The 13,370-nt window shown below is 47.6% G+C and overlaps 1 protein-coding gene across 4 annotated transcripts in view; it reads left to right on the top strand.

The window, feature by feature from the left end:
• Positions 1–13,370, top strand: part of LOC146769601 (coiled-coil alpha-helical rod protein 1-like) — a 184,613-nt gene that overhangs the window by 82,841 nt on the left and 88,402 nt on the right. For 3 of the 4 annotated variants that reach the window (XM_085640485.1, XM_085640487.1, XM_085640486.1), the window contains exons 6-7: positions 1,860–1,995; positions 7,359–7,469. In XM_085640485.1, coding sequence (XP_085496611.1) covers positions 1,860–1,995; positions 7,359–7,469 — 247 coding nt within the window. The remainder of the gene's footprint in view (positions 1–1,859; positions 1,996–7,358; positions 7,470–13,370) is intronic. The other variant, XM_085640488.1, reaches the window with a different exon arrangement.

The raw sequence follows: 13,370 nt of genomic DNA on the forward strand, positions 1-13,370 counted from the left end.
GTGCAGCCTGGTGCCTGGCACCCATGACAGCTGGTAATTGATGAACCTGTAGCCCCTCCCATCTTCTCTTCGTGGAGAGGAGGCCCTAGCTTGTGGAAGAAAGGTTATCAATCCATCCAGCTCAGGTCAGCCCTCGGCCTGGGTCTGGTCCTGGCTGGCTCAGAGAAATATGACAGTTCTGGATGACCCAAAAGCAGTACAAATATGACTTTGGACTCTGCAGAATACTTATTTTCACATTCGCTACATTGGACATAAGTGCGTGTCTGGAATCTGTCGGCCTAACGGAAGTTAACTAGCCATGGGCCCCACATCCCCATAGGGGAATAATGAAATGAAAACACAGTAAACACACTGACTTTCCCTGGCATGTTTCTTTTCAGTGTATAAAGCCTATTCCATGTCACCACCCAATATTGCATAAGTCCTGCCACACCATTCACTTTGTAGCTGCTCCTGGACTGCGCATGCTAGGAATCTCCCCTGCGCAGCCCGTACACGTGTGCACACGCATGTACACATGTGTCTGCATGTAACCAGCCTGGTGTCCCTTACTCCAGCTGCTGCGCAGTGGCCTGGTCCAGCCAGGAGAACACCAGTGAAATCCCCATGCAGTCTCTTACATCCTGAGTTCACTGTAGGTGAGTCCCAACATATGAGGCTCCCCCACAGTAAAAGCTCCACAATTAGGTGCTCAAAAAGCAAAAAATCCGGGCGGCCCATAGTGTCAGAACCACCTTCTAACAGTGGGGTATTTGTTCACCCAATAGCTGGGATAAGTGAGGCATATTATAGGGGGGGTCTATAAATTAGCACACAGATCAAAAGGTAAGAGCGGAGTCCTATTTAATAATTATGCTTTTAACTGAAGTGATTTCTAGAGCAGTTAGGGTAGTAAACTTTAGCTTTTGACTAATTATAGCAGCAACCCCTCCCCTGTTTTCCCTGGTGCCCTATTCGCCTGGAGAATGTACTAGTTACTAGGGAGTGCGACAAGGAAGTCTAGATTAGACTCCTGAGAGAGACATGTTTTGGTTAAAAAGAGTAGATCTGGTTTGGCCGAGTCCAATAAATGAAATATTTCCAGTTGATGTTTCGCCAAGGATCGCGTGTTCAGATCTGTCGCTGTGAGTTTGGTCGTCCTATGGCTGTTCTGCCTATGGAAGGTATCTTCAGTCCTATGATTGTCTTGTCTGTGAAAGCTATCTACAACGGGACGCAGCTGGTTGCGTTCAGGAAGATGATCGCTAAATTTCATGATCTCCAAAGTAACCAGTCTAGAACAAGTTGTGGGTTTAAGTATATGGTCGTTAGAATACAAATGTTTTAATTCGGACATGGAATAAATTAAAATATGTGACCCGAAACCTGGACATAGAATAAGTTAAAATATGTGACCTGAAAACAGATCTGGTGTTTCTTGTTCTTTTCTAGCATTCAATTCTGTTTCAGCTGCACACTTGGGCACCAACACAACAAACACAATGTTTATGAGCTGCTACAGTGGCCTCTGACACTCTGCTGTCAGAAGTGTACTACACTTTCAGAACGCCTACAGACTATGTAAATGGTTCCTGTTTAGGTTCATGGTACTTAAATTAGCTCCTAGATATCATAAAAATCTGGCATGTCTCCGACCATCTTGGACCAGCATTTGGCAAACAATCTTGATGTAAAGTGACTTCATTTATCATTACAGTTTTTGTGAGTAAAGTATATAGGAAACTTTCTGCCCAGTTGGTTTCCTGTTTCCTCTGCTGTTCTTGGCATGACAAAGGCTTGTTTTTTTGTACACTTGGTCTTGAAGACTTTGCTTTAATCTTTCCTACCTCTTGTTTGTCATCATGCCCAAAACGTAGCAAGGTCACTACAGAGCTGGACACCCAGAACGCCCTAGTACAGCAGCTAAGGACATACATTGGGGAGGTTGTGCCGGACAACAAGAAGGCAGAGGAGTGGAGGCGGGAGAGAGAGACCTTTGTGGGCACAGTGCAGGTAAGGAGCAGTATGACTTACGCTGCAGGTAAGAAGCAGTGGGACTTACACTGCAGGTTAGGACAGTGGGACTTACACTGCAGGTTAGGACAGTGGGACTTACAGTGCAGCTAAGGAGCAGTTATACTTACAGTGCAGCTAAAGAACAGTTATACTTACAGTGCAGGTAAGGAGCAGTTATATTTACACTGCAGGTAAGGAGCAGTGGGACTTACAGTGCAGCTAAGGAGCAGTTATACTTGCAGTACAGGTAAGGACCAGTTATAATTACACTGCAGGTAAGGATCAGTGGGACTTACAGTGCAGCTAAGAAGCAGTGGGACTTACAGTGCAGCTAAGGAGCAGTGGGACTTCTAGTGAAGGTGAGGAGCAGTGGGACTTCTAGTGCAGCTAACGAGCAGTGGGACTTACACTGCAAGTAAGGAGCAGTTCTACTTAAACTGCAGGTAAGGAGCAGTGGGACTTACAGGGCACGTAAGGAGCAGTTATACTTACAGTGCAGGTAAGGAGCAGTGGGACCTATAGTACATGTAAGTAGCAGTGGCACTTTGGTGGAAGATCTTCCAGGGGTGGTTCATAGGCTTGGAACCTGATAACTATATATTTTACACATCAATCAATCAATCATTTGTAGAGCGCACTACTCACCCGTGAGGGTCTCAAGGCGCTAGAGGGGGTGGGGGATGACGCACCTACTGGTCGAACAGCCAGGTCTTGAGGAGTCTCCTGAAGGTCGCCAGGTCCTGGGTCTGTCGCAGGTGGATGGGCAGTGTGTTCTATGTCTTGGCGGCGAGGTGGGAAAATGACCTGCCGCCGGTGGTCGTTCAGCGGATGCGTGGGGCGGTGGCGAGGGTGAGGTCAGCGGAGCGAAGCTGGCGGTTCGGAGTGTAGAAGGTGAGTCGTTCGTTGAGGTAGGCTAGTCCGGCGTTGTGGAGAGCTTTGTGCGCGTGGGTGAGGAGCTTGAAGGTGATCCTCTTGTTGATCGGGAGCCAGTGCAGGTCTCGCAGGTGGGCGGTGATGTGGCTGTGGCGGGGGACTCAGAGGATGAGGCGTGCGGAGGCGTTTGTATGTGTTGGGAGTCGTTTCTGGAGTTTGGCCGTGGTTCCTGCGTAGAGGGCGTTGCCGTAGTCCAGCCTGCTGCTGACAAGGGTTGGGTGACCATCCTTCTGGTTTCGGTGGGGATCCATTTGTAGATCTTGTGGGGCATGCGGAGAGTGTTGAAGCAGCAGGAGGAGGAAACAGCGTTGACTTGCTGGGTCATAGAGAGCGTTGAGTCCAGGATGAACCCCAGGTTGCGTGCGTGGTTGGTGGGTGTAGGGGAAGCTCCCAACATGGTCGGCCACCAGGAGTCGTCTCATGCACAGGGGGAGCAGCCGAGGATGAGGACCTCCGTTTTGTCAGAGTTCAGTTTCAGACAGCTGGTCTTCATCCATTCTGCGACGGTCTTCATTCCCTCGTGAAGGTTGGATTTGGCAGTGGCCGGGTCCTTGGTGAGGGAGAGGATCAGCTGGGTGTCATATGAGATGATGTTTTGGTGGTGCGCTCAGACGATGTCGGGGAGCGGTGCCATGTGGATGTTGAAGAGGGTCGGGCTGAGGGATGATGCCTGGGGTACGCCGCAGGTGATCATGGTGGCTTCGGATCTGAAAGGGGGAGGCGGACTCTCTAGGTTCTGCTGGTGAGGAAGGAGGTGATCCAGTTCAGGGTTTTGTCACGGATCCCTGCGTCCTGGATGCATGTGCGCAGGGTGTGGTGGCAGACGGTGTCGAAGGCGGCCGAAAGGGTCTTGATGTCGTCGGTGGCGGCGATGAGGGCGGTTTCGGTTCTGTGGTTGCTGCGGAAACCGGATTGGGAGGGGTCCAGGATGTTGTTCTCCTCCAGGAAGTGGGTCAGTTGTTGGTTTGCGGTCTTCTGAATGACTTTCGCCGGGAACGGGAGCAGGGAGATGGGGCGAAAGTTCTTGAGGTCCTTAGGGTCCGCCTTGGGCTTTTTGAGTAGGGCGTTGATTTCTGCGTGTTTCTAGTTCTCCGGGAAGGTGGCGGTTTCAAAGGAGCGGTTGATGATCTTTCGGAGTTGGGGTGTGATGATGGCTCTTGCTTTGTTGAAGATGTGGTGGGGTCAGGGGTCGAAGGGTGAGCCGGAGTGGATGGTTTTCATGATTTTGATGGTGTCTTTGTCGTTGACGTTGTTCCAGGAGAGCAGGAGGTCGGTGTGTTTGGAGGGCGTTGAGTCAGGGATGTCGGCATATGTCGTCGGTGTCTGGGTGTCGAAGCTGTCGTGGATGTCTGCGATCTTGCGATGGAAGAAGGTGGCCAGGGAGTCGCAGAGTTCTTGCGACGGCGGGATGTTCTTGGAGCTGGAGTTGGGGGAGGTGAGCTCTTTCACAATGCTGAAGAGCTCTTTGCTGTTGTGTGCGTTGTTGTCGATGCGTTCCTTGAAGAAGGTCCTTTTTGCTGATCGGATGAGTTGGTTGTGCTTGCGTCTGGCGTCCTTGAGGGCTGCGTGGTTGTCTGTCTGGTCTTGGCGCCACTGCTACTCGAGTCTTCGGCAGGTTTGCTTGGAAGTCTGGAGGTCGGCGTTGAACCAGATGGCTCTGGTGTAGGTGCGCCTGTTTGAGGGATTCCTGAGCAGGGCGAGGGTGTTGGTGCAGTTGTCGATCCATTGTCTGAAGTTGTGGGCTGCTGTGTTGGTGTCCGTGGGCTCAGATGGAGGGTCTGAGGTGAGGGTGGTGATGAGCTGGTCTTCTGTGACTTTGTTCCAGTTGCAATGTGAGATTCGATGCGGTTGGCTGTGCTTGGTGTGTTTCTCGAAGGAGAAGTGGATGCAGTGGTGGTCGGTCCAGTGGAGTTTGGTGGTGTGGCTGAAGGTGACGTGTTTGCTGCCGGAGAAGATGGGGTCGAGCATGTGTCTGGTGGAGTGGGTGGGAGTTGTGACGAGCTGTTTGAGTCCGAGGTTGGTGAGGTTGTCTATAAGGATTGTGGAGTTGCTGTCGTTGGCGTTTTTGAGGTGGAAGTTCAGGTCTCCGAGGAGGATGTAGTCTGTGGAGGCGAAGGCGTGAGTGCTGATGAGGTCGGCGATGGAGTCGCTGAACTGTGGTCGGGGCCCGGGGGTCTGTAGACAAGGGATCCTCTTAGGGTGGTGGTTTGATCGACATGGATCTGGAAGTGTAGGTGTTTGGCCGTGCTGAGGGAGTCTTCGGTGTTGGTCGAGATTCTGATGGTGTTCCTTAGGACGATGGCGATTCCTCCTCCCGGTTTGTTGTTGTTTCGGTCCCTGCGGGTGATCTTGTAGCTGTCTGGGATGGCTATGGCTATGGCTATGTCAGGCGCAGAGGAGGCGTTCATCCAGGTCTCTGTCAGGAAGGCGACGTCCGGGAAGGTAGAATCGAGAAGGTCCCAGAGTTCTATGGCGTGCTTGTGGACTGAGCGGGTGTTGAGAAGCATGCATCTGAGATTGGTGTGGCCTGCTTTGTTGGGATGGGCAAGATGCGCTGGGGTGCGCTGGCTGGTGTAGCTGCAGTTTCGGCAGGTGAAGGGTCCGTGGGTGAGCTTCGGCGTGGCCTGGAAGCAGATGGAGATTCGGTCGGTGTTGAGTGCGTGGAGGGAGTTGGCGTCTTATCGCGTCGGGTGTCTAGGCGTTCGCGGGGGACAGGGGATCTGGCGCTGGGCGCGGTTCAGCTGCGGACGGGCGCAGATGGGCTTGCCTTAGGTGCGCCAGCGGCACAACCGCGCAGCGGTCTCCACTAAGTAGGGGTGGGGGAGGGAGGAGGAGCAGTTAGGGAGGTGGGCGGAGCGTGGGCGGGAAGCCGAGGGCAAAAGGACGAGGGACACAGAGATGAGGCAGCGGGGGCCAAAACAAAAAACCAACAGGACTGAAAAACAAAACGAAAAATAACCAGACAAGGCAAAATATAGTGACACGATCAGATAGAATAAAGCAGGAAAAACCAGTACCGGCACCAGCAAGGTGCAGACTCGAACCCTGCCTGGGAGGACCGCAGGCAGAGGACAGCATGGAGTAGCTGCGGGGAGGGAGCTGATCCCTGCCCGAGAGTCAGGGGTCAAGCCCAACACATCTGGCCAAGATAGAACACAGATATTTCTGCGAGTCACAGTCATAGGGAGGGTTTGTTGAATGACTGCAGTCGAATAAAACATCCGCCTACAGGGGATGGTAGTGATATGGTTTTGGAATATGTTGTATAGTGCAGGTGTTTGAACACCAAAAACAATGCAGTGACCTGCAGAAGGGTGGAGTGTTTGTGGCCCATGAATTCTAGAGGGGTTGCATTGTCCTCATTCGGTGTGGTGTTAGGGATTGTCATTGAGCACAGAGTGCGTTCGTAGTAGAGCCCCATTAGGGTGTTGCAGGAAGTTGGGTATGGTGTTTAAACCTAGACGGTGTCTGTGCTCGCTTAAGAAAGGAACTTGTGTGGTGCATGTTTTGAAGGGAATATAGTGTTTACAACGCTATCTCCACAAGGCAGTACTATTACAACGCGGTTGTTACAATGACCGCCTTGTTACCACGCATACCATTACATCACAAGTCATTACTACGACTTGCTGTGGGGGGCGCACTGGTGTTGGATTTAGAATCCAACACCTTCCCTGCTGTTGTACAAACTGGAGTAAGAATAGTAAATAATACTATTCCTAAGTCCAGAGCGCCCCCCTACAGCAAGTCGTAGTAATGACTTGCGATGTAATGGTATGCGTTCTAACAACGTGGTCATTGTAACGACCGCGTTGTAATTGCATGCAATGTATTCGCATGCGTTGTAAGGGTATGTATTCGTTTTGAAGGCATAAGACTAAGCACAGGGCCTCCTATTGGGCGGAGTGTTTTGATCGCTTACTATGATGCAGTGCTCCCATTGGCCAGTGTGTTGATCATGGTGTTTGATCCCAGAATGCCATTGTAATAACTTCCTTTTGGGGTGGGGGCGGGCTGATTACAGAGATAAATGCAGAAACTATGGCATTGATATATTAATAGACTATTGTGTGGTCCTGTATTGAGTGTTAATTTGTTTTTGACTTTCAATGAGGAAGAGCAGTCTATTGGCCTGCCGCTGGGTGAGCAAACACATTTCTTGACATCCAGTTTGAGTTTGGAGGGTGTTGGTTACAGTGTTTAAAAGGTGGGTGCGGAGTGAGAGAAATGTTTACTGTATAATAACTGAGAAATATGTTGCGTGGGTCTCCTTTTAAAGAAAGCTGCTGGCCTCTGCTCTCCTCTGGGTGGGAGTTTCAGTTCGAAGTGTAAATATTGCTCAAAGATTCACAGATAGTTTGTGCTTTTTGTGTTGCCATGATGTTTGGAGTAATACTTTACTTGTCCCCGCTGATGTCTTCTTCCAGCACCTGGAAAATGAGCGCGCTGCCCTAAGGACCACTACAGAGCTTTTGAATGTCCGTCTGTCCGCATTGACTGATATCCTGTCCATCCAAGAGCTGGAGCTTGGCAAGAAGGTACCATTACACTTATAGGGTTCTGTTTGCAGCATTGTGGGCAGCGTCTTGGAGAGCTATTCAAATCCCACAAAGATCACAGCAGCAGAACCCAACATTCCCTGGGCGTTTGGCCTAGTACACCCTCGCCTCTTTGAAGGATTGTACAGTTAAATATGATAAACCCTGATCAAAGGCCAAATCTCTTTATTCTGTTGCAGTTAGGCGGCAAGTTTCTTGTTTAGTTCATGGTGACAGGATAACTCAATTGGGCTGAGGTGTGTTGCGTCAGCCAATTTGATTTTTAAATTTCTCTAAAGTGGTATTAAACATAAAGTAAACCTAACTGGTTATATTTGTCTAGCTAATATTTCCAATCTGGACAAATATTGAATTTTGTTCTGTTCTTCTGATCATCAAAGTAACATTCAGACTACCAAGCTGCTCAATTCTTGTCCCACTTGTGATAAGACAGCTGAAGTGTACTTTCCAACGTTGCTTTTTTCCCATCCCCACTGTAACAGACTATTCCCACTGCTCTTGAAATCTTAGATGACTGATTTGCCCCCCTTGCTGCTACTGTGGAAGGTTTTCTGGCATTCACACTTGAAATCCTTTCGCAAATTCTCTTTTTTAACGTGTGACGCAACCTAACCGATTGTGTATAGCAAGGGTCTTTGAGGACCGGTGACTTCCCAGATGTCTGGGACATTTGCTGATCCTTAATATCTATTTTCCAGTTATATTTTCAGTAGTTAAAGGCACATGTTGATGTGAGAAATTGGAGAGAGCACAGCTGGTTGTTGTGATACCTCCCACCCATCATCCAGTTCATGTGGAGCATCAGGAGATGTAAAGACAGGAAAAGGAGAGGCGTGTGGTCCCTGCTTCAGGGGTTGGCTGTGGCACGAAGAGTGATATGAAAGTGCTTTACCTTCTCAAAGTCTCTCTGTGTTCAACACAAGAACAGTCTATGGAACAGTGAGACAGCGGAGATATATGTGCAAAATATGCTGCATCCTGTTTTCTGGGAAAGCCAGTATTTTATCAGTCCTTTCAACAAGAATTATTTGTGGTGCACCGAGTTATAGTTATGTCATTATATACATGATGGGCATTAAATAGCTCCCAGTGAACTCTATATTGAGTCTTGGCGGTATGCGATGCAATGGGTGTTTAAATACCAGTGTTGGGTTGTAATTATTTACCTTGAGAAATGAAAACTGATTTAGCCGTACTGATATTCAAACTAATGCTATCAAGTTACATGAATATATTGCAATAGGCACAATCGCCATGGAGCTATGTTACTGGGGCTGGAACATGTGACCTACAAATTACACCCAGTACTCTACAAGAATCAATCAGCCCTCTCAGCTATGTTATGATTAATATATGGCAAGACTTGAGTGAGTCATGTGCCTAAAATGTGACCACTTTACACCTATCCTGCCTAAGTTACGCTTGCTTCTCATTGAAGCAAGATAAATGTTCAAATTGGTATGTTTTGTTTACAAAGTTATCCACCTAAACTCCCTGCTCTACCTTACTTCCACACTCAAACAGTCGGTGGTAAAAGAGTAGTACAAATTAGCCTACTCAAGCCATCTGTCATCAAATCTATTCAGCATCAATCCTTCTCAGGTGCTGCTTCACTTTTGTGGAGCTCACTAGCACCAGGCTTAAGAGTAAACGCACCCGGGTAAGAGTAAATGCGTCCGGGTAAGTGTAAACACGTACGCGCCCGGGTAAGTGTAAACGCGCCCGGGTAAGTGTAAACGCGCCCGGGTAAGAGAAAATGCACCCGGGTAAGAGTAAAGGCACCCGGGTAAGAGTAAACACACCCTGGTAAGAGTAAACGCAAACGCACCCTGGTAAGAGTAAACGCAAACGCACCCTAGTAAGAGTAACCGCACCCGGGTAAGTGTAAACGCGCCCGGGTAAGCGTAAACGCGTACGCGCCCGGGTAAGTGTAAACGCGCCCGGGTAAGTGTAAACGCACCCGGGTAAGTGTAAACGCGCCCCGGCAAGAGTAAACGCGTCCGGGTAAGTGTAAACGCGTACGCGCCCGGGTAAGTGTAAACGCGCCCGGGTAAGTGTAAACACGTCCGGGTAAGAGAAAATGCACCCGGGTAAGAGTAAAGGCACCCGGGTAAGAGTAAACACACCCTGGTAAGAGTAAACGCAAACACACCCTGGTAAGAGTAAACGCAAACGCACCCTAGTAAGAGTAACCGCACCCGGGTAAGAGTAAACGCGTCCCGGTAAGTGTAAATGCGTACGCGCCCGGGTAAGTGTAAACGCGCCCGGGTAAGTGTAAACGCGCCTGGGTAAGTGTAAACGCGTTCGGGTTCGGGTAAGTGTAAAGGCACCCGGGTAAGAGTAAACACACCCTGGTAAGAGTAAACGCAAACGCACCCTAGTAAGAGTAACCGCACCCGGGTAAGAGTAAACGCACCCGGGTAAGTGTAAACGCGCCTGGGTAAGTGTAAACACGTTCGGGTAAGTGTAAAGGCACCCGGGTAAGAGTAAACACACCCTGGTAAGAGTAAACGCAAACGCTCCCTGGTAAGAGTAAATGCAAACGCACCCTAGTAAGAGTAACCGCACCCGGGTAAGAGTAAACGCATCCGGGTAAGTGTAAACGCGTATGCGCCCGGGTAAGTGTAAACGCGTCCGGGTAAGTGTAAACACGTCCGGGTAAGTGTAAACGCGTCCGGGTAAGAGAAAATGCACCCGGGTAAGAGTAAAGGCACCCGGGTAAGAGTAAACGCACCCTGGTAAGAGTAAACGCAAACGCACCCTGGTAAGAGTAAACGCAAACGCACCCTAGTAAGAGTAACCGCACCCGGGTAAGAGTAAACTCACCCTTGTGTTCTTCCACAAACACCCGAAAATGAATCTCTTGAATTTTATTTGTCAGACTAAGATAATCTACTATTTGTTCCTGCCTGTCCTGAGCCGCACCTTCCTCCCAATACTGCTGCTGTAAAGTGGATACTTGCCTTACTGCTATGGTATTACTATTTTTGTTTTAAGTGTGCTCATTGTACACTGTGCTGAGGTATCGTAAGAGCATTGGAAGCTCAAAGAAGCCGGATAAAGGAAGGGCTTTCTTACCAGCAGAGTTACTTGGCCAGCAACTCAAGCTCATACGGTTTCTCAGTGGTTTAATGTTCCTTCCAAATCCTGTGGCAAAGCCACCTTTTCATTCTACTTTGGCTGTTAAAATATGTCCATCCAGGAGGGAGATAGAGGATATTATGGAGCAGCCTTAGCACAACCTCCCTGGGACTGCTAACTTTTACCTGCAAGGGCTGTATGACTGACATCATTGAAGGCTTCACCTTACTAAATGGGACTTTTTTTGAACGGGTGTCGGATCCCGTCTAGGGTCTGGACAGATTGGCCACAACTGGGGTAACAGGTTGTTTGCAACTGGTGTCCTGAGCTTGTCCTTCAATGGCTCTGCAAACTGAGCAACTAAAACCATTTCTGCACTTGACTGGCAGGGTAATCAGGGCAGCAAACAAAGGCTTCTCATAGACGTAATGTGAGGGCCAAGATCTCAGAACTCAACAGTCAAACAATATACACATGGACATAATGTCCAGCCCAGTGCTTACCTTTCTGAACAAGAAAGTACTTTTAATCTCATAGCAGAACTAAATATTACACAGTCCAATTAATGCATCATGCAGGGTTGTCATAAGTTAATTTTACCATGAGGTGTTACACTTCCCCTTCATTACCCGGTAACTGTCTTCCCTTCCGATATGGTAAAATCCCGCTATTATTACTATTAATACGCCTACTATACCAATTCATAGGCAACTATTAGGCTCAGATGCAGATCATTCAAAATCTTTCACAAGTTAGGTGTTCAGCTTAACTCTGTGTCCTTAGCGGCTTTTGTAACAAAATCTCAAGTGGGTGCAGCAGATTTGCCAGCGTGTCTGTCTGCCTTGTCCCTAGGTACAGTTGTGCCCCAAGGTTACTTGTTGATTATCGCTACCATCCAGGCTGATAGGGTGGCTTTTGCACCCTCATGGTTCTTCATCTGCTCTCAGTTCAATGTTGGGTTTTCTAGCCTCCAGCTACAGGAACGCAGGCAGCCCCATTCCACTGTCTGAGAAAGCTGTCCTCACCCTCCATCTTGTGCAATGCTACAACCAAGGACACCCAAAATGGATCCCTCTGGCCTCAGAACTCACTCACAGAGGCCCAGAGTATAGCTCTGTATCACAAACTCACTGTATATGCCCTGCACATACACAAAGAATGTCCGCACTAGGTACTGGATTTCACCTTACAGTGGAACACACTACAAACTACTGTACACTGTAGACACTACTTTACGTGATACACCCAGGACAAGTAGAGTACTCCATAGCCTACTTTGAGGGCCTGCTTGGTGCTCCATTTCAAGTCACAAGACCAGTCCTGGACCTCTCGTGGTCAGGAACAGGCCGAGGTTTCTGCACACATGCTAGATGAAGTACGGATACCAGTTTCAAATGCATTTAGTCAGTCGAGCCAGGGAGACTCCATGCAGTGAATATTCCTGCCCCAAAAATAACATACTGAGTTATTGAGAAAAAGGATGCATACCCTCACCTACATAAGGTGGCATGCTTCATCATAGGCTGTGCTCCTTCTCCAGCAATAACTGTTGCTCAGCAGGCTCATCCGAGCTCTTCGTTTGAACTGTTTTTTGGTAATATGAGAAGGCTCATGATCAGTTAAAATTGTATTGCCATTAGGAGTTGTACTTAGTTTTAAAGATATCAGGACACCTACCTTATCTCTTAAACAAATCAACATGCCTATGTTTTGCAAAAGCACTATAGGGCTTTTGTTAGGGCCAATAAGACCATTCTATGTGGCTTGCCTCAACCTCTCTAACCCTCAGTTGTGTGGTGTAGGGGGTAATGCAAATGTAACCTGTCAGCAAGAGTAATTGGTTACATAGGACGTTGTCCTGTAAATTCAACACCTGATGACTCCTAGTCCTTAAAGATATGTTACTATCTTACTAGAAAAAGAGTTGAAACTCCTGGTGCCCCATGATATAACTACTACCCTCACTCAACACCATTCATGTGTTCACTGTAATCCAAATAAGTCAGGTGGGCCATGTATGTTTTCTATTGCACTCAAGCTTAAATCTGTTCTAGAATCAGGACTCCATTTGAGCTTGGATTTTAAGTTTATCTCCGCTTAATTTTTATCCCAGCACATCCCTCCACTAGACAAAAAGTATGTAGGTGGGTTCCTGGCCGTTCCCCCTTTGGATGTTAGAAAATACTCCTAAAAGGACCTCTGAGAGGTCAATAATTTAAGGAGTCAATCTGGTATCTACACCACTAATGTCTGACTTTTCAAACTGGCTCCAGTGGGATCACTGACAGAATATCGTAACAAAAATTATCAAGTGGACAGAATATTGTGTCAAAAATATCGAGAACCAAAATAATACAAACTGCAAATAAGTAAGTATAGATTCACTATTCTTAACACCACATCAACGTACCTTGAAGATATATCTCTACATATATATATATATATATATATATATATATATATATATATATATATATATATATATATATATATATATAGATATATATATAGATATATCTATCTATATAGAGATATATAGAGATATATAGATATATAGATATATAGATATATAGATATATAGATATATAATATATATTCACTGAAAAAACCATAGGTTTCTGGGCTGTTAGCTGGACATTTCACTCGCACAAAACCATTGAAATTCCTCTGATAGTTAGTTGTACTCACTATAACTCGCGCGCCCGCAATCCACTGCTGATGATGTCACATATTACATCATTCATGACATGGTCAGTGACATCACTGATGACATCACTGAATACATCTCAAATGACATTA

Source organism: Triturus cristatus, unplaced genomic scaffold, assembly GCF_964204655.1.
Source record: "Triturus cristatus unplaced genomic scaffold, aTriCri1.1 SCAFFOLD_446, whole genome shotgun sequence".
In the NCBI taxonomy this organism is placed as follows: domain Eukaryota; kingdom Metazoa; phylum Chordata; class Amphibia; order Caudata; family Salamandridae; genus Triturus; species Triturus cristatus.